The sequence below is a fragment of the Talpa europaea genome, assembly GCF_964194135.1.
Source record: "Talpa europaea genome assembly, chromosome: 2".
NCBI classification, from domain to species: Eukaryota; Metazoa; Chordata; class Mammalia; order Eulipotyphla; family Talpidae; genus Talpa; species Talpa europaea.
The window spans coordinates 85,606,183-85,632,765 of NC_140068.1; the positions used below are offsets into that span (position 1 = coordinate 85,606,183).

General features: G+C 41.1%; 1 protein-coding gene across 2 annotated transcripts in view; it reads left to right on the plus strand.

Annotated features, from left to right (window-relative positions):
- RCAN2 (regulator of calcineurin 2) overlaps positions 1-26,583 on the plus strand; it is a gene marked incomplete at both ends in the record, with an annotated part of 210,509 nt that overhangs the window by 113,343 nt on the left and 70,583 nt on the right. The window contains one exon of one of the 2 annotated variants that reach the window (XM_084228068.1): positions 3,807-3,893. The exons of the other annotated variant lie outside the window; for it this stretch is intronic. Within the exon in view, the coding sequence (XP_084084194.1) occupies positions 3,807-3,893 (87 nt within the window). Of the gene's footprint in view, positions 1-3,806; positions 3,894-26,583 lie in introns of those variants that run through there. 2 annotated transcript variants of the gene reach the window in all.

A 26,583-nucleotide genomic window follows, 5' to 3' on the forward strand; every position in this document is an offset into this window, starting at 1 on the left:
GGAGAGATTGGGAACACTTAGAGCAGTGGTTCGCAGACTTACCTTGCATCAGAAATACCTGGAGGGCTGGTTAAAGTACAGATACCAGCCCCTCTTTAGAGTTTTCATTCAGTGTTTTGAAGAACCCACAATTGGCCTTTCTAGCAAGTTCCCAGGGAACGCTGATGCCATTGGTGTGAGGATCACATTCTGAGAGACTCTGGCAGAGGGGAAGCAAGAATGGCTCTAAGTTATTCTTATGCCTCAGTGGTAAGCCCAGGAAGGCTCATTATTGTATTCTCTCCACTGCTGAATGTGCCTGAAAATTTCTATAATAAACTTTAAAAATAAGTCCAAGTGATCCAGTAATTTTATTTCAGGATCACAGGAAATTTCCTTTGCCCCATAAACCATATGCTCTTGATGCTGATGATACCACTTTAAAAATAATGTTAACTGAACTTAGGACTCAGTGCCCTGTTAAGAAAGTTTCCACCTTGATGTATAATACTAAGACTTATCAGTCATTTAATGTTAATGGAAATGAATTGAAAGCTATGTCCTTGAAAGGGTATTTTAAAAGAGGAAAGATGAGTGGGTGCTTGAATACAGGAAATAGTGTCGAGGGTAAAAACAAATCAGAAAGGAGGAACTATGGATGCATTAGAAAAATGAACTTATTTTACAATTTTGAGTGGGACTCTGCTTTCCTGGATAAATTATTGTCCTCCCACTAAGGGTTATCATAGCAGGGCCTCTTTTCTGAAATAACATGTTTATTCTTCATAGTTCTTTCCTAAACAGACAGTGTGAAATTTTCTCAGAGCCTTTAGGTGCTGTTTACCTAAATCTGTGCTCCTTGATCTATCCTGGCCAGGCATGCTGGACTTCACCCCTGCAGGTGAACCGTCTCTGACATGGTGTGATATATAATGAAGCAGGGGTGTGCTGGAGGCCATGCAGATGGGCAGTGTGAACAGATTGTTGGCATCATTTCCCAATTTTGTGTTCAATAATCATTTTTTATGGATAATTTTATTTATTTTAATTGAGGTAGTATTGGTTTACCATACTATATATGATTTTGGGGGACAATGTATTCCTCCTCATATGTACTCTGCCATACCACACTCAACACCACAGCACCTATAGTCCTTTTCCCTAGACCACTGGGCCCCCTCTCCTCTTTGTTCCTATCCCAGTCCTCCTCCTCTAGTAGCCTGAATTCTACAGTCTGCAGGGTTTTTTTTTTAAGAATTACTTATTTATGCACACAAGAACTGGGGTACACAGATGCAGGGGGTGAGAGGATTCACCAGAGACAGAGTGGGGAGCAGAGCTGGTGGATCTACTGAAATACACTGCGGAGGGGAGCAGTGGGCGAGACAGGAGAGGTCTGCTGTGCCATGTGGGTAGCTCCCTGGCCAGGGGTTGAACTCATGCTCCAGTGGCTGTGGATAGCATCATTGTATTGTGTCTTAACCCCTTGCGCCACCAGGGAGGCCCTAGTCTGCAGTTTTGTTTTTGCCTCTTTCACTCATGTCACAGGTATTCAAAATTGTATTCATCTTTGTACATACTTTTTACATTTTTGTCATACTTATGTATATCTAGACCACTTTTACTTTCTCAGAAACTTTACTGGCATTCCATAGTTGACCAGATAGACACTAAGAGAGAGCCCCCATGGGACTTTAAATAATCTGATTCTTGCTGCCTTGTCTAACCCCTTTCCAGTCAAATTTATTTATTTACTTTTAAAGATTTATTTATTTCTACAACAACCCGGGTACAGGCCAGATGCATGGGGGAGGGGATGAGAGGATTCACCAGAGACAGAGCGGGGAACAGAACAGGCAGATTGACTGAAATACACTGCTAAGGGGAGCAGCAGGTGAGACAGGAGAGGTCTGCCCCACCATGTGGGACCCTCGCTGGCCTGACTGGGATCCAACCAGCACTGCAGAGGCTGCAGACAGGACGACTCCTCTCACTCCTTTGTCTGCCAAAGTCTTGCTCATGTTTCAAGTGCAGAACAGAGATCATGTCCTCCTCCTTGGGGTCCACCCCTTATAGCTCCATCATTCATTGCTCTTTCTCCAGTGCTGCCACCAAATGCTGCCCCTGCCTCTTCAGCCACCGTCGCCACTACGTGGTTGTATAGGTGTTTGTCCCCATGTGTTATCTGCTCCCCTAGATTTTAAACCTGTTGAGGATAATTAATTTTGTTTATTCATGATTTTATCCTTAAGCATATCTGGGATAGAACTTCATACATAGTCATCCCTCAGTAAGCACTTCTTGAATTCTTTGCATATACAACTTCATATTCCCCAAAGTGCCCTGGGTAGTAATTCACACACACACACACCAATTTAAATACTTGTATTTGTGGATTTCATTGAGTACGGGGAATGGGCGCACTAAGCTCAAATGTTATCCAGTGAAGATCAACCACAGAACTTCAACCTTCAGTCTGAAATGTCACCTTTCTTGTCTGTATGTAAAATTGGAACACTTTGCCCAATCGTGTGTTAGAAAGGCACCAATCTGTTGCAAATCCTGATGTTCTGATGGGCACTGAAGATGCAGCTGTGCTCCTGCTGGGAGTAGATCCTGCTAGAATGTCAGTGAGTTCTACCAGGGCTTTCATAACCAATGATAAAATAAAAAACTAATCTGTCTGCAGTGAAAGACAGCTATTCCTGTTTGGTTGACTCATTCATTAAACAATTATGGCCTTCTCATGCCAGGCACTTTGCTAAAGGCACAAGATATAAAGGTGAATTATCCATGGCCCTGCCCTTCAGGGACTCACAATCAGCACAGGAGACAGAGAAAGCGTCAGACATGTTCACAGAGTCTCAAGCAAAACTGAACCCTGAGGCTCTGACAATGCCCCACATCAGTGCGTTTGCCCATTAGACGCTGCCATCTGTCCCCACATGAGACGTTTGCTGGAACTCTTTTTCCATGGGCCGCTTTTGGTTTGAATGACCTTGGAGACTGTCTGAAATCCCAAGCTCCAAAGGGTGCTTTTACAGTTACTGGTCTGCACTTATGTGCTTCAAATAGAATTTCACAAACCTCTAATTATCTCCTCTTACCAGGCTGCCTAAATGACTGACGACCAGCTCTGTAGTCCCTCCAAGAATGGATTTCTATTCAGCCCGTGCCGGGGATGCATGATGATGCCCAGAACATGTGTGGTCGCTCGGAGTGGCACAGGGTAATTAACAAAAGCCGAGCAGTTTGCAAAAGACCTCAGCGTCCTGCTCCTATCTGAGGCAGAACACTGTCACATCTTAACCTTACGAGGTTCATCCGCAGAGTTATTTCCCCCAGCCACTCCCCCCACCTCCCAAAGCAGAGCCTCTGGTGTCGGATTCTGCCCCCTGCTTTTTGCAAACATAAGCACTCCGCTGAAACAACAGCTATGACTCAGTTCCTAGCGAACGCTGCCCGAATTGATTTAGTCTGAGTTCAGATTTAGCACATAATCATGTTCAATTTGCTCCACTGCACTGCCTAGAGATAAAAGGCTTGGGGGGAAAAAAATAGCTTCGGCTTGTGTCAGTCTTTGTGGTGATGTCATTGCCATGAGAGAGCCCGGTCGTTCCTTACTCTGCTGCTCTGCTTCCGACGCGGCGGGCTGCGTGCAGCAGGAGCGGGCGGGCGGGCTCCAGGTGCCGAGCTCCCCAGCTCCAGCCATCCCCAGGGCAGGCGGCACCCGGCGGGCAGGCTGCAGCACCACCCACCTGGAAGCTCTTCCCCTCCCGCACAACTCAGAAGCTGCCAAACTCTTTGTTGAAAATTCAGGAGGGGGAATGCCAGCCCCTAGCATGGACTGTGATGTTTCCACTCTGGTTGCCTGTGTGGTGGATGTCGAGGTGTTTACCAATCAGGAGGTCAAGGTATGCACCTGCAATCTTATTTTTCACTGTTGCTGCTACTACTGAAGCTGCGTGGTAGAGCTTTTTTAGCTTAAGGAAACAAGACTTGAGTTGGTAGTTTTCAGTCTGTGCTAGAAATGCATGTGGTGAGTGCATGGTTACCTTAATTAGAATAAGTTTCAAAAGAATCAGACCTCGGATTATTATTGAATGTGAGAAGGTCTACCTTTGTCTGTTTATTTTATTTCCTCTTCTGTTAGGTGGTTCACGGTCATCTTTTTCACAGTAGACATGTTTTCTTAGTCTTGTATCTGTGCCTGCAGGAGAATTTGTCAGTCCTTAATGTTGACAGGGGTTTTGAATCAATCTTTGAATGAAGAAAACACACACACACAAATATTGCAAACAGGGCACCCTGATAGTGGGGCAATACCTCTTTGTGGCACGTCACTTATATATGCTGTGATGTAGTGTTCAAATTGAACAAAAGCTATTCTACAGATGGCAGTTTCAATCTCCAGCTCTCTGGAAATTGAAGTTGAAGAGCAGCTGTCTGAATGTTCTTTGTCAGGCAAAGGCAGTAAGTCATTTTCCCTGAGCACTTGTCCATAAAGAAAGTTCAAACATAAATACATTTTGCATCTAAAGACTTAGTATTCCACAGCACTTGCCCTCCACAATGGTCGGCATCAATTGTTCGACTGTTGCAAGTAATTCTCTCCTGATGATATTAATTCTCTTTTCTCTTTCCATTTGGTTTTATCTTTTGAAAAAGATTCCATGCTTGGAAGGTGGGAATTTTGCTTTCAGCCCTCATGTTTAATATAAGAAGTAACAGACGCTTCTTATTTAAGCAGTTCACACAGACACAAAGGACAGTTACTCATTGTGTGATGGGAGGAAGTAAAGAGGAATTACATTGCATAATCATTTTCCATCCTCACCTTAGTATTCATCTACAGGCAGACCCTGAATTCTTTATTGTTGGCTTTCTGGTGCTTCCCAGGTAGGGATTTACGTGTTCACTAGCTCACACATGGCTCTGTCATTCAAGATTGCGGTTTTAAACACTCTTGAAACGGATTCAAGAATCTGGCTTGTTGTTCCTGTATATTTTAAATGTGCGGCCCTGTGTATACCAATTTTTATGCCAGTGTTGTGGAAGTGTCTCCTACCTGTCATATTGAGGTTCAGAACATTAGAATATAATGGTTTGGCACTGCCTGTGGTTGTGTCCTGAATGTGTGCAGCCTCACTGACCTGCCGGTCATGCCTGCCATAAGCACTCCAGAAAGCTAAGCCCTGCTCAAAGTCCCTCCAGTTTAAAGACCAATTTAAAGTCCGTTGTGAGCAGCTGGGTGGAGAGACATCTTCCAGCAACTGCGGAAACAGAATTACATGTACACAAAGTAAAACTTCCTCGCTCATTCTGTCTTCAGAAATTCTGTTGTTTACCTGCTTGCCCTGAGAACATTATAAAATATTCCAAACTTTTTTGGTCCAAGAAATCATAGTGGAAAATATGTATTAAGGATCTGCAATATTCCAGACATTGTGATTATACAGAAAGAAGTTTAAAATATGCTTATATGACATATGTATCTGTGCAATCAAAGGGACACAAAGGGACACAAAGGGACACAAAGTTCTTATAGTTTATTGTACTTGAGTGGTTGGGATGGCTTCAAGGAGAAATGATACTTGAACTTGGAGATGGGTCCATTTTGTACAGAGGAGAGATGGTATGGGTGTGGGAAAGCGTTCCATTTTGCAGTGGAGTGAGTCAATGCATTTGACTGCAGTAGGATCTCTGTGAGAGAATGGAGGGGAAACAGAAAAGGAGGTGGTTCAGGGCCAGATTATGAAGCACCTGACATTGTTCATCCGAAATTTATGGGGTTTTCTGGGAAGGATCCCACTAGAAAGATGCATTTTATGTCCTTAGCTAAAGAGCTCTGATTCACAATGGATTTGTTTCTTTGGGACAAGCTACCTAATCTTTTTGTGCCCTGGTTTTTTCTATTGTAATGTGGGGATAATTGTAGTTACTACCTCATTGACTTGGTGGGAGGATTAAAGAAAATTTTTCACATGAGATAATTAACACAGTGTCTGACACATATTTAGTGTTTAATGTTAGCAGTTGCCATCCTTGTTGCTGTCATCTTTTCAGACAGTCTCTGAAGGTGATACTTTTGCCAGTTTAGGCATGTTGTAACTTCAGTTGAGTTTATAATGACAATCCATGGTGTAGAAATTGTTTGCCTTCCCATCCCCTTAAACACACACACACACAGGCTTGCAACTTAGAAAATATGGCCCTTCCTTTCAGACATTTAATGTAAAACAGTGACATCATTATCAAGTAAAGATCTACTTTGTGCTTATTTTTTTTAAGATTTATTTTATTTATTTATGCATACAAGAACTGGGTCCGGAGGCGAGAGGATTCACCAGAGACAGAGTAGGGGGTAGAACAGGCAGATCTACTGAAATATACTGCTGAGGGGAGCAGCCGGCAAGACAGGAGAGGTCTGCTGTGCCATCTTGGTTAGCTCCCTGGCTGGGGATCGATCTCATGCTTCAGTGGCTACTAATAGCTTTATAGTGCTCAGACTTAATCCCTTGTGCCACTACTACAAAGTAGGGAGGCCCTACTTTGTGCTTATTAAGGGGAAATATGAACAAATTAAGGCAGGATAAAGAGATTTATCGAGAAAATCTACATGCTCCTTGTTCAAAAGTGAGCAATACTTATTGTCATGAAGAGGGGTTCAAAGTGTAAAATTCTGCCACCTATTTAGCAAAGTTTCCCCAAAGGTAATCTTTCATTAATGTCCAATAACTGATACATTATAGAGCCAAGAATTCCTTGCTTCAAAGTCTTCAATACTTACTGTCAGGAAAAGGGAAGGGCTTGTCTCAACTGCCTGCTTCCAACCTCTTGCTCTCCAGCTTTTACACTTTTTACTGACTCTCCCTTTCTACTTGTAGCCACATGGGAAGGCAGCCTCCCCATCAGGGTTATGCAAGCAGCAGGCACTCTTAGCAAGTGTAGTGGTTCATTTGAAAGGAGTGGAGGCAAATGCAAGTCCAGTGTCTTAGTATGACTTAGGCTTCTCCTGTGTGGTAGATCTCAGCTGGTTGTAGTAGGGGCCATTCCAGTTCCAATTTCTTCAATTTCCCCAAAAGTTCTAGATTAATAGTAACAAAGAAAGGAGAAAGCCAGGCAAATGGCATTCTGCCATATTTGTCTTTCTCTAGAAATTCCATTGCTGTGTACTTAGCTGTCTGCTTCGTGGTATAAGAGCACTGAGAAAGATGGAGGAAATTTGAAGCCCTCAGTAGAAGGAAAATGATATGATGAACTGTAAAGGCTTTCTTTGTGTATATGAGTGTACAAGTTTGATGTTCTCATATTTCTGAAAATAATCTTCCCCCTCCACAAATAGGTGAGAAAATGAAAAGGATCCCGAAATGGGTAATGACATTTATTTCATTTCAGTTCAATGGTTCTTAAACCTGATTGCACATTGATAGCCAATGGAGGACTTTGAAAACTATTGATAATCCCAAGCCCTATGCCTAGAACTTCTAATGATATAAATGGAGCCTGGGCAAAGCCTATCACATAAAGTCAGTGTCTTGTCTCTTGTGGGCGCAGTGTATGTATAGGTGAGGTCAATCAAGACCCACCTAAAGTAATCCCCACTGAAATGCTTTGATTCATGTCTCCCAAGTGAAGAGCTGATGTGTACAGTTTTAGAAGCAACATCTCTAAGCTGTCAGAAATGTTGAGACTCATGTAACAATTTTGTTACCTTGCCACACCTGCTGTTCCTCCACCTGGTTCTCTTGCAACAGCAGACATTCTCCACTACTGGCCTCCTTGGGCAGTGTTCTCAGAGTTGCAGAGTTCAGCCACAACAGACTATCCCCCTCCTTAACGGACATCCATGCCTGGGGCTATTCCTCCTGTAAATGGAAGCTTCCCACACAGGGAAGGGGTAGATGCCTCCTGATCTGCATCCCAGGAATCCAGCCTTATCTGCTGGGCATCCACATAGCAGGAGACTCACAGAGCTCCTTTCCACTCATTAGGACAGGCAAGAAGCATGACAAGTCTTATAAGAGGAACAGATGTTTCAAAGACCCTTGGATCTAGAGATCGTTCATTTATTCAAAAACGTAGGTGTGGTACACTAAACTACTTACCAAGCAATGCTTTTTTCATTAGGAGATGGACACGATGACATTCCTGCCCTCTTGGAGTAATCACTCACTAGTTCATACACGATGAACTGACAAATAAATCCATACATGCTATAATCTCAGGTAGGAATAAAGACTATGAAAAGAATGAAGCAGAATTTAGGGGATGAAGTGTTAGAGGAAGGGTTGAACTGGAGTCCCTTCAGGCTCTCATTTCTTATATTTTACCAAAGCTGCTAAAGCAATAGTACCGAAAAGAGTTCTGTATTTGCCTTTCCCCAAAAATGCCACTGGCCATTTTTGAATGGGTCACCTGGGAAGGTTGTTGCTTATTATTTCAATATCATTCAGAGAGCTATGCGCATATGGGAGGGGAAGAAATGATTGATTGGGGCCTACCTAGACTGTCACTATCTTGTACCACAATTTATATTTGAAAGGATGCTCCTTTTTAGAAATCGTGTCTAACTTAATTCCCTCATGCTAAACTTTAAGCCTGTTGATCCTCATGAGGGAGGGAGAATTATATGCAGAAATTTGTTGTTAGCATTGTAGTTCTTCATATGCTTACAATTTTAGGGTTGCTTTACGATTTTCTTCCTCCTTCCAAAAGGCCAGAGCCTTTTTAAGGTGACTCATAATCCTACTTCCTCTCCTGTGCTTTTGAGAATGTCCAATATCTCCCCACTATCCTCCCGACTGGGCAAGTCTCCTAACCTTGTGGACACATGATAATCATGCTGAGAAAATACTCCACTGCTTTGTGTATTTTGTTTTCTTCTTCACACAACAGTATGGTGTGACTGACTCATAGTCTTTGTCATGCTGTTATGTGAGTTATGAAAAAAACAACCCAGCACATCATGGTCACTTGGTACAATGAAATCTCTTTGTTATACGAACCAATAGAAATGTGAAAGTACTTGTTTGGTCTGGTAGAGTCGTAGGAGGAGAAGGTTGGAGCAGAGGTGTTATGACACACTTCATGCTCTGCTTTGAGGAGAGACAATTGACTCAAGTGTGTATGTGGGCGTTGGGTATCTGGAATTGACTGGAAAGAGAAACATATGGATATTTGTCAGGAAAACTGGTCAGTGCTGGTCTCTCTTATTTCTCGTGCTATTTTGTAAATGCAGTGCTGAGGAGAGGATCTGGCTGCAACCTTGACGTTGTGGCCTGCTGAACTTTAAAGCTCTTTCAGAATCTTCAAAGACCATTGTGTTTACTTAGTAACTTAGAAAATCCTGAGTTGATATGATTTGATTCTCACAAATTGAAACTTTCTAGAGATATTCATGGTTACATTTTAGTAACTAAAATGTTAATGGAAACTCATTTTCTATTCAATGACTGTAGTATGAAATAAATTTCTGTTGCATGTGTCCATACCACCTTTAGTTTATGAAGATCAAAAGGAACTAGGGGGGTAGGCGGTGACATGTCCACAACAGATTCTAATCTTCTAGCAATACAATAATTTGTTCTTTCTATGATAATTAAATGGAGGACTAGAATTGAGATCATTTTGAAAATAAGTGGATTAATTTCAAAACATTAGTAATTGACCTAAAATACTTTAAGAAACTTATTAAATGTGAAATATTGATCGTTTTCTTTACTCTGAAGAACATAGCAAACATCTTCCTCAGAGTGAGAAGAAGTGATTTTATGCAAGTGACAGATGCTCCCTGAGAAGCTTAACAGACAGATTTCTCAACCACCTGCCATAGACAAGGTACAATGTTTGACTAATAACCTCATTAAGCAAGAAATTCAACTAAAAACTTGCTTATCTGTTTATTGTGTCTTTTAACTCTTACAAAGAAGTGGAGACACAGAGAGCAGCTGCCTGTCAGCTAAGTGTCAGATTTATTTAAAAAAGATGAACAGCACCTTCATTAACATTGTCCTAAAGAAGCAGATTTTAATGTAAAACTCAGAGCCATTTGTACCCTTAGTGATTCTTTTTGAGTATGACTATCAATAACTTATAGTGGTCTGTTCTTAATACTTTCTGATGAAGCTTAGATTTGACAAATAAGGAGGAAAATGATACCTGAAGCATTTATTATCATTTGATATGTTTAGTTTTTAAGCTTAATGGGCAATTGTGATTGTGGTGAATAACCCTACTTCCTGGGAGGTCAGAAACACTCTGACCATACCTGGCTCAGAATTTCTTTATTAAAGGGACAATTTCTTTTTGTAAAGAGATTGTATTCCTTTCCAGCTCTAGATCTAAGCTAATTACAAAGTTAACTTTAAAAAACTTTGACAGAACATTTCATGGGGTTCTTAAGCATTAAAAAAGTTACACCCTTTATATCTAGAGTGGAGAATTTACCTTAAAAGTATTTGAGAATAAGGGATCATGCTCAGTGAAATAAGCCAGAAAGAAAAAGAAAAATACCGGATGGTCTCACTCATAGCAGGAATCTAGAAAACCTAAATAAGGGACCAGGAAAAAGAATGACTATAAGAAAGAAAAAATCAAAATCAACATATAACTATGAACCAGAGACACACTATGGGGGGTGGGGGTGGAGAAAAGAGGGATTGGGGTCAAAATAAGGGGGTTGCAATTGTATGGGGAATATAAAAATAAAATGAAAAAAAAGTATTTGAGAATAAAACATTCACCAACTATTCAGTATATGTGCTTTCATATTCATCTTTTGGGCAAATGTATCCATGGAAGAATACATATAATATGTATGCAAATGTATACACATACACATATATCCCTATGTTCTTCTTTTGTACCTTCCATGACCATAGAAGGTTTTTCTGTATGTTCTAACGGTTCTTCGGTGGCCTAAGCAGCTAATATTAAGCACTCAGTTCACTGCTGCAAATACTCTGGTTCAGTAATATTTGAGCCCTTCCCCTCTGTAACACCATACTGCGACCCTTAGGCTGGAAATTTATTGGTTGTGCTGCCAGACATCCCTCCTCCACTCCAAAAGCATCTCAGTTTCCTTTCAGGAATCATCTTTTTCCTTGGGAGTATTCCCAGAGAGAGATGAGTCCAAAAGTACTGATCCATTCTCTCCTGCCCTCCATATAGCCAGGGACCTGGGACATGATCACATCCTTCTCTTTCCAGACATCAAATCCTGAGAAAGCAGACTGAGGAAATCTTGTGAACTGAATGTCTGTGTCCCTTAAAATTCACATGTTGAAATCTCAATCCCCATTGTGATAGTATTAGGAAGTGAAACCTTTGGGGTAATTGGATCATGAGAGTGGAACCCTCATGAATAGGATTACTGCCCTTATTAGAAGAGATACAAGAAAATTTACTTTCTTTCTCTCTGCTCTTCTGTCTACCATGTGAGGCCACAGAAAGATGATGACCTGCAAACCAGGAAGGGAGCTGTTTGTAGGTGTCTGAGTATTGAGAGACTAGAGGAGTTTCCTGGCAAAAATGTTGAACAGAAACCTAAGTACTTGTTAAACTTTTAATTCCTGGAGGGAAGAGGAGGGAGATGGCAATACATGAAGAAATTCACTGCCTTTTCTTCTTATTATATCAAAAGGATGTTTACATACTTATAGTTTAGTAGCACAATTACTCTTTCTAGAATCCAATATATCAGTTTTGAGCTATGAATATTTTTAAAGATTTCAAACAGATCTTGACCCTTCAGCTTCCAGAAAGATGACTTTAGCAAATCTTTCTTTGTTAGATTTCTTCCCCAAAATAGCATCTTCCTTAATATTCTACTTGTTCCAACAATAGGATAGTGTGCTTAGTTGTTAAGCCCTTCTCCCTACTGCTGGTGATTTTGAAGGAAAATTTGAGCAGTGTTCATATTATGCCCCAAATATTTGAATTTGGGACCTATAAATTTCATCATTAAACCATCCCACATAATAATAAATGCAACCCCCTGATATATTCACCTCCATGGATCTATAGTCCATGTAATCAAATGGGCAATTTGAGAAATTCTGACAACTCTGCCCATTCAATGAATATTTCCAAGTGCCAGGCACATGACGCATACCAGATAATCCCATAACTCAAGGCATCTATTTATCTGCCCCATTATAAACAGGTTTTACTGATCAGAGAAGTTAAACTTCTGTGTGAGATCATCATGTAGCTGTTAGTTGGCAGAAGTGGGACTCAAACTATCATCTGTGTCACTCTTTCCACTGTCAAAATAAAGGTTAATTAAAAAGCCATTAATTAATAAGGGCAAGATGCAAACCTTAGAGAAAAAGACATTGAACTTACATATATTTCCTTTATAATTCAGAATGCTGTTTTATCTTCTATTTCTTATCAGAGGTGGGAATTTTCTTTTTCATAAATCAGTCATTGAGTTCAAATTACTTTTCTCAATAAATCTAATATTGTGACAATTTTGGATAAAACAATCTGTTTTGGATTTTGTTTTGAAATGTGCTTCAAAATCTAATTATGCCATCTAGTTGGAAAAATATAAGTCTGCTGGAAAACCCAGAGGCTCTCTCACCAGTAGACAAATAATGACTAGTGTGATAGTTCCTCACCTCTTTTGTAATGTCATAAAGCATTTTCCATTGACTGGGTGAGGGGCAACCTCTTAAGACTGGTAGAGAAGTAGCAGCAAAAGTGTTCATTACAATAATAATGATATTTTACTTTTGGCCAGTGCTTTTCAAGCTATAAAAAAAAACAACTCAGGTTTCTCATAGGATTAGTCCAAGGTAAGCAAGACCACATAATTCATAAGAGGAAACAGACTGGGATTTTGCTCATGACATAACACAAGATCTATGGGTATATTATAATAGCCTTCATCAATAGTTTATCTAATAGAATTGATTTCATCTTCAGTGACTTCACTTTAGGTATTGACTAAGAAAATCATCTGAGGACGCCTTTCCTAGAACAGGATGCATAAGCAATGGGCAAACTTAATAATAGCAACAATATATTGAGCACTTACTGTATGTCAGTTACTATACAAAGTACTTTTATTCATTCATTTATTCGTTCATTCATTCAATATGTATTAAGTGCATTCCATGTTCAAGGCCTCACACTTGGCTCTGGAAATACAGAGATACAGTCCGCTGGAGGCAGAAGCCTGTGCTCTGTCATTATACAGTGCTGACCATTATTTTACTCAGCTCTATTTTTCCTAAAAAAGATGCTGCTACTTAAACCTCCAAAGAAGACTATTTTGCATCTGATAAGAAAGCAAACTCAGCCTCCACATTAGACATCCTGGTTAGATGTATTTGGCCACCTGGCCACTTACTGTGTGACCTTGAGCAGGTAACTTTACCTCTCTGTACCTCAGCTTCCTCAACTATAAAATAAAGAATATTATGCTGCCTACCTCATGTTTGGAAGTAAGGATTAAATGCATTTGAATGTTAAAAAAAAAGCTTAACACAATAACCAGCAGACAGGGTGTGCACATGTTAGCTTTTGTTTCTGCCACTATCACCACCACCTCCATCATCATCATCATCATCATCATCATCATCATCATCATCATCGTCATCATCGTCATCATTATCATCATATGAGTTGTAGTAGTAAGACTTATATGGAGTTTTGAATTTTCTTGCCAACCCCTAATTACCTGCCCCTACTTATGTCAGACACCTCCCCTGCCGTTTTCACGTCATCTTTGCAAAGGGGCAGCAGAAAACCCCTCAGAGACACTCTGAGGCTGCAGGACCAGAGGGAAACTAGCAGCTTAGCAAGGGAGTGAGGAACCCAGACCCAGACCAGTGGCAGGGATGCCACCATTCTCAGGTTGTTTCCTTTCTCATGTTTGTGAGTTTTCTCGTCTCCTCCAAGTGTCCCTGGATCCCTTTACAGCAGAAGACAGCAGGAAACAAGGGGTCTGGATCAACAGTGTCCTCACTCTGTAGCCACTTACAGGATTTGGGAGGATACAGCCCCAAGGATCTTGCTGACATTCACTAAGTTAATGGAAAGGGAGGCAGCCTGAATGAACGCCCACCCCAAGTTCTTCAAAATCCAGAGGTTCCCAGCCTCCCATCTTACTCCAAATAAAGCCCAAGTCCTTGCTGTGACCCCCTTAAGGTCTCCAGCAGACCTTGCCCAACTGCCTTGCCGATTTCATCTTCTCAGGGTTTATCTTCCTCTCACTTGGCTCTAACCACCCTGCTTCCTGCCCATGCCATGCATCCCCTTGAACTTGTATTTGTATTCCCTGTGCCCCAAATGTTCCACCTGGCATCCATTTAGCTTGCTTCAAATCTAAAGTAGCACAGCTATGCTCCTCCCCTCACCTTGCCTATTTTCCATCACAGCACAACTACAAGGTGACATATTATGTGTTTATTTATTGGTTCATAGTGTGTCCACACTCCCTGTCCCCCAACAGAACATGAGCTTCTTGAGAACAGGGGGCTTTTTCCTTTGTCCAGGCAGTGTGTGACTCCCAGGCAGTAACATTGGGAAAGTGTATTAACAAAAAATAAACTCCAATTCTCAGTATCCTTGAACATGCCGTCAGACCACCCTTTTTTTTTTTTTTTTTTTAAGGATGGTATATATTTCCAAGTCCAAGGCCAGCTTTAATAAGCAGTCAGGGTACCATGGCAGAATGCAGAGGTTTTAAGGCAAGATGCCATTAAGGAAAAGAGAGACTGGGCTCAGAATTCATGTCTTCAAAATATATTTAATACATCTCATTGAGCAGGAGTTTTAAATGGAATTATAGACTAGTTTCACCACAGTAATGCTAAACTATAATTGAAATACTTTCAACAGTGACCTTTACTTCCCATCTCTATTTTAAAACTGTAGAGAGAGGTGGAAATTAGATTAATCACCCAAGCCGAGCTCGGTTTCTCTTTTGCTTAATAGGCATTTTGCCTGAAAAACTCTGCATTCTGCCATGCACACCTACCTCTGACTGTTTATTAACTTGTATCATAAAACTAGTAAACAATTCTGCAACATTTTTTAAAAAGCTAAGCTAAAATTCCTACTATTCACTGCTTGAATAAATAAGCAATAGGTCTGAATTATTAATGAGAGGGATAGTGAATGGTCTATTTTATATTCTCACTTTGTAAGGAAATGTTCTATACTTTGTAGTACTCAGCAAAATAATATTCTATATTTAAATAACACAACGTTTCATGAACCGTCATCAACATTTATGTAAGCCTCAGAAGACATGCACCCTATTTCAGTGAATGCTTCCTTATGCCACCCCTTTGATCTAGATGGGAGATATTATTCTCTCAATGAGAAAGTCAGGGTAGAAGTGTTCCCCCAAATTAGGTACCCATAAATATAAGAATTAAAGTTTTCTCATTTTTACTTCACATTCTTATTGCATAGTTTGTTCTTTGAGGGAGAACCAAGAAGAAAATTGGTATAATGGTAATTTGATCAAATGGCAGTTTGACCATTGGTGGCAAAGACCTGAATTCATACTACCTTTTATTTATCTATTTATTTATTTATTTATTTATTTATTTAAAGATTTATTTATTTATTTAAAGATTTATTTATTTATTTATTTGTTTGTTTGTTTATTTATTTATGCATACAAGAACTGGGGTATAGGCTAAAGGTGCGGGGATGGGGTGTGTGTGTGAGAGGATTCACCAGAGATAGAGTGGGGAGCAGAACAGGCAGACCTACTTAAATAAACTAAAATAAAATGCTGAGGGGAGTAGTGGGCAAGACAGGAGAGATCTGCTACACCATGTGGGTCACCTCCCTGGCCAGGGATCAAACTTGTGCTGCAGTAGTTGTGGATAGCTTCATAGTGCTGACGCTTAACCCCTTGCACCACTAGGGAGGCCCCATACTACCTTTAATTTATAACATTATTCATTTGTTTAAAAAATAAAAGACAGATTTAGAATAAGGACTGTTGGGATGGAGTTGATGAATAAATTATTACTGATGCCTCTGTGTAGGATTTGTGATACAACTTGGTCACTCATCTCACATGTAACAAGCATGGTGGACCACCGTGAAGTAGTGGGCTCTGCTCCAGTGCTTGGGTATTCATGGATGGATGAATTCCCCCTGCTCTCAGGGATTTCACAGTCTGGCGGAGGAAGAAGATAATAAAAAATACCTATGTAGTTCTGTCTGTTCACAGATAGATTTTATTAACAAATGATAAGGCCATCTCTAATCAGACCCAAAGGTTTATTCAGATCCTTTGGAGTCATTGACTGGGGCTAGAGCTATGTTGAATAAACAGCAAGTTTCTTCCCATGTGGCTACTGAGACATCTTCAGCCTTCCTCTGCCCTTCATAGATGCAACAGAGCCTATGACAGTCATGGGCTGTGGGGAACCAGAAGGGGAACTGAACAGGAGCAGACGACTCAACTGGGCAAGTAATTGAATCTCTCTGGCAGCTTATTAGAATGGAAGATTCCCATGTGAGCAGTGGGCAGCGTGCAAAAGGAATGAATGGGTTTTAGAGGCAGACCAGCCTGGGCTGGCATCCTGACCCTAACAGTTACTAGTTTTGCACTATTGCAAAGTTCTCCTTATCTGAGTCACGGTTTTCTTATCTGTAAAATGGATATAATAATGTTGCTTTGCAGGGTGTTGTAAATGGAATAAGAATATATTTAAAGTCTGCAGGCAGCCAATACATAGCTTTTATCTTTCTCGCCGCTTTTTCTCTAAATTTGAATGATGAAAAAGCCTTAAGTTCTACTGAGTTCGACCATGAGATATAGCTCTACTAGTGACATAGCAGTTCTGTTATATTGAGCGCCACATGTGAGCACCAGCTACAAAATTATATGTCATTTTTTTGAAACCCACACAATTACTGAGTAACATTCCTGCATAGGGGAATCATCCATTTTAGTGAAAAAATAAAAATTCATCAGATTTCTCAAATTGCAAAAATGATAACTCAGTCAAATTCTCCTGTGAACTCACTAATATTGGTATCAGTTGTTTCCTTTAGTTCAACACTGAGGCAAAAATCAAAAATTATTAAGAGCAGCTGTTTATTTGTCCATACTAAGGAGGGACAACAAGTAGCAATCAATCTTGTACTAGGTCAATTAAGAGATTTCTTGAAAGAAATATGAATCTATCTTTATACTTTTTTTTTTACAATTGTCAGAAACCAAAGTTTCTCCCTGAATATGTTGGATCACGAAGCTATATGCTCCCAATCAACCATCCTTCTAATTTGTCTTATAGCATAGAACCTTTTTTTTTTTTTTTAATAGAGGCATGCTTTATTTATTTGTTTGCTGGTTTGTTTGTTTGTTTTGTTTATACATGCACTGGGTACAGTCAGAAGTGCGGGAGGGTGAGAGAATTCACCAGAGCCAGAGCGGGGAGCAGAGCAGGCAGAAGGACCGAAGTACACTGCTGAGGGGAGCAGCGGGCGGCAGGAGAGGTCTGCACGCCATATGGGACCCTCCTCCAGTGGCCGGGGAGCAGCCGGGGATCGAACCGGCGCCGCAGAGGCCGCGCGCAGTTTCGCAACCCAGCGCTCAACCGCTGCGCCACCGGGGAGGCCCTACCATAGAATCTTTAAGGACAAAAATTTTATAATGACTTCCTGATGTTGTTCCAGTTCAAGATTCTTTTGCATGAGAGTGAAATGCACTCAAAGGTGTTTTAAGCTCTTGAATTCTGAATGAGCACAGTCTGATAAACTCTGACTGCCTCAACTTTCCCTAGAACCTCCTGCTTGATCCACCTACACAGTTATTCTAGGTAATTATCGTCATTACCAGGGCATAGAGTTTTGAAACATCTTTACTCATCAACCCTTTTTATAGACTTCACATTTCCGCAAGACCAAATCTTTTCTGTTTTTTTCCTACTATATCTGAATTCAAAACTATTAGTACCTAATATAAATGGAGCACAGTGTTAAAACAAAAGGGTAGAAAGCTCCCTACCTTGAAACCATATAGTCTAGTAGGGCTGACTATTGTAACTGGATGAGAAAGATGCAAATTTATTTCCATGGAACTTCCAGGAGCACAACTCTTCCAATTGGGCAGATGAGGACCAGTTTTATCTAAAAAGTAACATTTTCAGATCGGAAATTCCAAATGGACACTAGGCGGCCAGATCCATAAGTGGGTTTGACTTGGCCCATGCAGTGTTAATTCGTTAAATTGAATTTTTGGCTAACCTTTAAAAACTGGGGAGGTTTTACACTTGAAAGATTGGTGGAGCTGGCATTACTGAGTCTCCCTTCTTTCATGTTTAAGATATGTCTGCCCTTTTCAACAGAGAAAACATTCTCCATGCTAGGGGATTGCGGGTCACTTCCTCTTGTCCCACTAGTTGCTATTCCTGGTATATGCAGAAAGCACTGGAAGATAATGCTGTCGAGCAAGGAGTGAGAATAGGTCATGCTATGGGTGACCTTGAGCACTGACTAAAGCATTGCAATTAATTCAGTAAACCATGGGGAATCATCAGTGTTACGGGGCATGATTTAAGAAGATCATAGTGCTCCAGGTTAGGGCACTGGCATGGGCAGGATAAAGGAGAAAATGGGGAGTGGAAAAGAGAGGGCAGGGAAATCAGTACAGAGGCTATTAAAGTCTTTATAAACACTGACCTCTCTATTCCTTTCTTCTTTCCTAATTCTGCTTGGAAATTCTGTAAAATGAGCTGGAGAAAGAGCCAGACCAGATGTCAAAATACTGGAATCAACTTAAAGGTGTGATCTGGCTAACATAGGGCATGGGCAAAACTTGAGCTTCATAGGCTTTCCTGAGCTCATGATGAAATGGCAGTGAGTGTATGAGGATCCCCAGGTTCGTGGTGAGGATGAAGTAAAACATTTGGAACAGTCTTCATGGAGTGTTTTGTCATCACCTCCTGTCTTCATTTCTACAAATGTTTCCCCATGAGCAGACTCACCACCATCTCTTTTCTTCTGATCTGCTTTGAGTTCCTTCCTCCTTCCCTCCCTTCCCACTTCTTTCTCCCTCCCTCCTTTCCTTTCTCTGTCCATTTTCCCTTCCTTTCTTTTTAATATATTTTAGTGAGGTTACTTTGGTTTACAGCACTTTATGTATTTCAGAGGTAAAGTCCACACCACTCCAGATGTATGTCACCACATCATATCCACCTCCAAGACACCCATAGTCCCTTGAGCCCCTCCCACACCCTGTACTAAAATTCTGATTTAAAACCTCAACTAAGGAGACAAAAAATAATGAGGACTGCTAGAGGGCTCCGTGCTTGGAAATAATTTAAATGAAGTGTAGATTCACTTTGACTTTATTTAAATTATTTCTAAACATGGAGCCTTCCAGGGCTTTTTATTTTTTTGCCTCCTTAGTTGAGGATCAAAGTCAAGATTTTAGGGTTGGAAAGGACTTGAGAAACAACTTAGGGTCTCCTACTTGATGTAGCCACCTGCACTCTGGTATTCCAGCTTCTCCTTGAGCTCCTCCAGGGGTAGAAACTTCATTCTTTACCATTTGATTTTCATAATTATTCATTTTCTCCTGAAATCCTATCACTTCAACCCATTCATCCTAGTAGTAGTGTACCCTGTGAGTATATGGAGCAAGTCTGTTCTTCCTTTGTGGGAAAAATATTTTTGTTCTTTGAAAAGAGCTCTTCAGTACTCTCCCTCCCCACACACAGATCTTCCTCTGGAGGCTAAATTGGAAGTTTTTCCAGTTTATTCTCTACAGGCCACAGTTACAAGCACTACCACCCTCTGCCCCATCCTAATAATCTGCCCAACTTTTACCATATTTCATATTATCCGTAGCTGTTCTTCACCCACCTACCCTTCCATCACCCACTCTGTCTCATTTCACCATAGAATATGCAAAAAAATGGCACCCCTAAATCACCCAATCCCATTTGCCTTCCTCTTCCCTAATTCAAACTTCTCTTCATATTTCGTGCTGCTAAGTGGGCCAATCTGTCTAAGGTACGAATTCATATTCCCTAAGTCACTGAGGAAGCCGTATTTGACTGTAGTAACTGTGTTTAGCATTATGGAGTGTCTATTATTTGGCAGTCCCTGGACTTAAGTGTATTTCCTATATCATCTCATTGAATCGTCAAACTCTTATGTAACTTAAGAACACAAGGGACTGCCCTCCCTGGTGGTGAAAGGGGTTAAGGTACAGCACTATGAAGCTATCCACAGCCTCTGCAGCTTGAGTTCCAATCCCCAGCAGGCCAAGGAACTACCCACATGGCACAGCAGACCTCTCGTGACTCACCCACTGATCCCCTCAGCAGTGTATTTCAGTCAGTCTGCCTGTTCTGTTCCCCACTGTCTCTAGTGAATCCTCTCACTCCCCCACACCCCCTCACCTCTGGCCTGTTCTTGTATGCATAAATAAATAAATGTATGGTGATGGTACACAGGTGAATTAGTGGTGGGAATTCCACTGGGACTATACCCGAGATGATAAAGCATACATTGTATAAAAATTAGGAATGATGAAAAAACATATGAAATAATAAAATAAAAAATAAAGTTTCAAAAAAACAAAAAAAAAATCACCATTGCTGGCCCACAGCATTTGGGAAAGTGAGGCTTTGCAAGACTAAGGAGCTACCCACGTCAGCCAGCCCAGAAGTGGCAAGGCTGGGATGAAAACCCAGGCAGCCTGCTAAGCGCCTGCACTCCTCACACTGCAGTGGGTCCCTTCTCAGCATCTTTGGTGGTTGTTTCTGAGTTTCCTTTCATTTGTTTATTTGTTGGATAATTACTTTAGGGTTTTCACAGGTTTTAATAGAAAGTGTAATTACTGTTATCATTACTGTAATGCATGGGGACTTCTTCCTCCAGACTGCTTTTTTTTTTAAAAAAAAAAAAAAGCCTCTAAAGTCATAGGCCAGCTACTCCCACCTGCTGGAAAATTTCTAATAAGAGATGATCCACAGAGAGATGGAGATATGGGAACCTCCAGTGCAATGCATTTTCCCTGCTCTCCTCCACTCCCACCCTTGTTCTGAGTCTGCCCAGGCACTCATTTTATCATATATCACTAACTTATTTGTATTGCTTTTGCTCTCTCCTTTCACTAGAATGTCAGATCCACGAGGACGGAAATGCTTGTCTGTTTTTGCTTGCTGCTGCATCCCAACATGGTGCAGAGTAAGAGTAAAGCAATTCTGTCACTTTTGTAACAAAGACATTTGCCCTTTGAGGTTTATTGTTCTCATCTACATCCTCGGCCGCCTGCCTCCCTCGTTCACACACACATTCTCCTGCTACTATCCACTTAGCCCTGAAGCCTCAGCTCACTGGGGCTGTGATGACTGGCAGGGATCCTGTCTTCTTCCTATTTGTCTCCCCATTACCCTGCACAGTGCCCAGCATCAAGTTGGTGGACAATAGTTAATTAACAAATTTAAAATGCCACTTTCACAAATGGAGATTTGGAACCACAAGGGGAGGCACAAACTATCTCTGAGTGGGTTGAAAAAACCAATTGGCATTTGGCGATGGAAATTCTTTATTCAATCAGTTTCTACTGAGGGTGTATACTAATGGATGTCGCGTCCTGTTGTAGATAAAGGGAGTTGTCAGCAAACAAAAAAGTGGTCCAAAATGTCTGCCATGGAATAGTCCAATGGGTGGAGAGAGATCAAGGAACTAATAAATACATATATTATATAGTATGTTAGGAATCATATGCACTAGAGAGAAAAGGTAAAGACAGGCCAGGATGAGGGTACTAGGAGTGGGGGTGGGAGGAGGAAATTTCAATAGTGTGGCCATGGCAGCTTCATTGAAACGATGGCATTTGAGCAAAGACTTCAGAAGTCTTCCAGAAACATCTTCTGGGTTCTACAATGAGCACGGCACTGTGTGGAAGCCTGAGAAAGTCAAAATAGAATTCACACACTAGTGGGAAGACTGTCACGTCAACTGGAACATGATAAATGTGAAAATCACTAAAATAAAATGGGAAACCAGTAGGCTGTATGAATCAAGAGAACTGACTTTCAAAATGCTATGGAAATGTCTCCACCCCTGTCCTCATCTTCATGTCTCTTTAACCCTCTCTATACTTTTTTTATGTGGCTTCATAGCCTTTAAGGCTGTTTACACTACTAGAAAGATGCTAACTCTGGAGTATTTCCATTTTGCTGGGGAGTTACAAAGTGCAGTTCTCTGGGGTTTTAGAGGTGTTGCATGTATTAGGGGATTCCCATTAGTCTAGAAGTGCAATGTGCCCTTTCCACCCAATAACTGTGGAGCTGAGACTCCTGGGGAAATAATGTGCTGAGCAGGTCAGGGAGAAGGTGATTTCAGTTGAACTGTCTGTTGACAACTCTCATTGCTTAACCGGATAGAAAAAAACTGGTCCTGGAGCCACACCACCCCCTCAGCTGTCAGGCTGCTGTTGACACGTTACTATTCCTCACCTCTCTTTCATCAGGTGGCATTTTGCACTCAACAGCCCCACTCTGTAAGGTGCTGCTCTAGCCACAGAACACTCATTTCTGCCTCTGGCAGTGCCTGTGAAGGCTCCGGCTTAGCCCCCTCAACAACATATCCAGAGCACCTCGGCTTTCCGGGAGTGGTGACAGACGTACACAGTGGCAATCGTGACGGAAAGGCCTCCAATGTAGAACAGGACTCTGCCTGGTGGTGGGAGCCAATGATGAGTTCACATTTCCTGACAGTCAGCTTCGTACTGCATTTTTCATCTATTGAATTAATTGGTTTAGCCAAGTTCAATGCCTTGATTAACTCATGAGCAAACATAAATTTTGATCCTAGTCTTGGCTCATCTCCAACAGATGTCTAAGGAGAATTTTTTTCAACTCTGTGACTAACACAAAATCACACTGATTCTTAAATAAATTACCCCTGTAGCTGACTGGTGTGACTGATTGGTTGAATTTAATTCATGATCATACCTTTCCTATAAAAGGTATGAGTCTTCCTTTGAACTTAAAACGTGTAAAATTGATCCATGTTTTAAACCTGATGAAGTAAAATCAATCAAGCATAATCTTATTCATTGCTGTCTTAGCCTGGGTTCCCCAGAAAACAGAACCTGACACAAAAGCTCAAGGCAAGTGCTTTTCTGGTGAGTGGGAGCCAAGGAATGTGAATAGGGGCCAGGTAGAGTGAAGCAGGGGAAAAGGAGCAGCCAGTGCAAAGGTGAGTAATGCCCCTAGTCTGGGCACTGGCATTCCATGGAGAAATTGACAAACTATGTACAATATGGTCCAGAACCTCTGTCCAGGGAAATAAAAGGCAAGCATTCACTCACTGGCTCCAGCCATGGGTCAAAACTTCTCCCCACAGTTAAACTCCCCTGCCCTTTGGGATTATGTATCTATGAATGCCAAGTTGGTTCTTGGGGTGCCTATCTCTGTGTCAGCAAAGAAACCTGGGATGGAACAAGACAGGCGCTGAGGCAAATCAAGGCCCTGAGGTTGTAAAGTGCACGAAGCTGACTGAAACCCACACAGAACTGGATGCTGCAGCAGTGGCTGGCATAAGAGGGGGCCAGGAGACTATGAAGAAGTTCTCTGAGTGATATCGTGATGAATAAAGTACCCAATACAAGCACTGGGTACTTCTGACGATATATTTATTTGTAGTCTACTTTGTTCAAAAAAAGACATGTGGTTGCTTTTACACCCAACTTTTGTACAGCACATGATGGGACCCCTGTTTCAAACTTGGTCAGGAAATTGCAGCACTTACTTAGGGAGATGTTAACCATTGCCTTTATCAAAAGCATAGGGATGGATGGTACCAGTACAAGGTTTGATATAGGTCAGATTTGTTTGCTGGTTGCTATTGTTAGTTTCCCTCACAGAAAAATTCCTCACCAGCTCTGGTTGTAAGTCCTTGGTGACTGCCTTCTCCCACTTGTCTCCACATTCATACTATTCCCCCACCTGCGATAAGTTTCCACCTGCTTCAGCACCACTGCGCTTCTTTCCTTCTGACCTCTCAATATTGTTCTTCACCTATGCCTGAAAAAAAGCTTAATTGTCAGCATTTCCCAAACCTATCAAAAATACCACTTCTAAATAGCTTGAGTTTCCTGAGTTTAAAGAAGCAAGATATGGATTAGGCAAAGATAGCACAAACAGGAAACAAAAGCACTAACCATTATAAAAAGATGAGTAAATTGAACTTTATTAAAAATTAAGAATTCTATTCATCATGATATCACTCAGAATAAAAAGTCAAACCAAGTCTAGGAAAAGATAATTAAAACACATACATCTAAGAACTCATTTCCAGGATCTATCAAAACATTCCAAAAATCAGGAAAAGAGACAAGCTAAATTAAAAATCAGCAAAATATTAGAGCAAACATTTCAAAAAAGAGGATATGTAAATGGTCAAAACCACTGACTAGGGAAATGCAAATTAAAATCACAATGAGATATCTTTTTTATGAACAACAGAGCAGCTAGAAATATAAAAAAAGGTCAGTATCAAGGGTTGGCAAGAATGTGAAACAACTGGAATTCTCATATATTGCAGGTGAGAGCAAATTACTACAACTACCTTAGAAAGCTGTTTGCAGTGTCTTCTAGAACTAATTATATGTCTCCCTCTGAGCTGGTAGTTCTACTTTCCAAGAGAAATGAGTGCATCTGTCCACCAGAAAACATTCACAAGAATGTTTCTAGCAGCCTTATTTATAAAAGTCCCAAAAAGGAAAAGACTAAAATGTCCATCACCAGCAGAATGACTGAATATCTCTAGATACAATCACAAAAGGGGATGCCACATCAGCATTAGAAAAAAAAAAAAAAAAGCTACTATATGTAGCAAAGATAAGTCTCATAATTATAACAAAGAGTAAAAGCAGATTTTAAAAGTATAGCCTAATTATCCATTTTGCATGAAGTTTGGTAATAAACAAAACTAATCTGTGATGATAAACTTTAGAATATTGATTTTTCAGAAAGTGGAAAAGGTGGTTACTGTGTGGACAGGGGCAGAATGGAGTCTTCTACAGTGTTGGAAATATTTTATATCTAGCTGGGAAGTCATTACACTGATGGTGGTTATATTGTAAAAGTTCATTGTACATATAAGATTGCACATTTTATATATGTTTGTGATTCCTTAACAAACCCAAATTAGAAAGGGACAGGTTGAGAAGAGAAAGAAAAGATTCCAAGACCCTGTTGTCAGGAGGGAAAGAGGATAGCACCATATACAGATTGTGTATTGGCTGACCCTGCCGTGAACCCAGCAAGGAGGCTGTGGCAGTCCCTGCTCCATCACCACAAGGTTCATGAAGTTTCTTTACACCCTCACTGAATCACCTCCAGTCATGGCAGAAAAAAACCTGGTCCGGACAGCGCTGTGTATTTGTACTTTGCTGGGCAGCCTGTCCCTAACACTTATTGTTTTGTGATCACACACAGTCACGTAAGCCCCCAGGCCTCAGTTTTCTCATTTGTAAAATAGAGTAGTCACAGCCAGTTCAGATTTGTTGTTACAAGGATTAAAGGAGATAAAATAGGCCAAAGCCCTTAGGACACCACCTCTCAGAACCAGCACCAAAAACAGTGTAACCATAATTGTCAGCGCTGCCAGTGCCTGCTGCACCCTGCAATGCTCTAAGTTTCCATTGACACCAAGGTTTAGTTCTAAAATCACTTCTTAATTTCATAAACGTAGTAAAGAACCTTAGATATGACCTAGTTGACATGAAAGATTTTCCGGAAGGTAGCTAAATCAAAAGGGGCCATGTATGGAGAAGATGTGGGTGTGTCTTACACAATCACAAAAAAAGCTGGACAACCCTCCACTGTGGCAGAAATCAGCCCTTCTGTGGGCAATGGCTCTGCAGGTCTCCCCTGGACTGTGTCATTGACATGACTCAGCTCTAACGTGTTCTAGTATCAGGACCAGATACATCTCTCGACTCTAAGTCTACTATAAGATTCATGCTTCACTAAACAGATCTCTGTGCCCCAAAAACCTCATCCCACAGTCTTCCCCTTTAAGGGAAATTGTATTATCAGCCAGCCAGTTACTCAGGCATCAAGCATAGCAGTCTTCCTTGACTATATTCTTTCCCATACTCTCCATGTCAGTACACGCTATCAATGATTTCACCTGCAAATCCACTTCTTACACATCTGCTGTCACCTTAGTTCCATCACCTTCCTTTGGGACACATACATCATTTCCACAGACCCCTGGTTGCCCTCCTATACTCCTGTATCCACCCCTGTCTCAATCACTCAGAGTGATCTTTTGAAACCACAGATTGGGGCATGTTCCTCTATGCACAAAACCTACCCCAAGCTCTATGTTGCACTTAGAATAAAATCCAAATGCATCACCATGGGCCACAGGCCCTACATGACTTGATCTCTTTGTCAGAACTCTTATCTACTTGCTTAATCCCTATTCATTATGCTTCAGGCCAACTTGCCTTCTTTCTCTTTCTGCCTGCAATGATCATCCCTAGATTTTCTGTGTGACAGGCTCCTTTCTATCACCTCTCCGAGATGCTATTCTCACCACCCAACTTGAAGGAGCTGCTCCCTTCCTCAGTCACTCCTCATCACT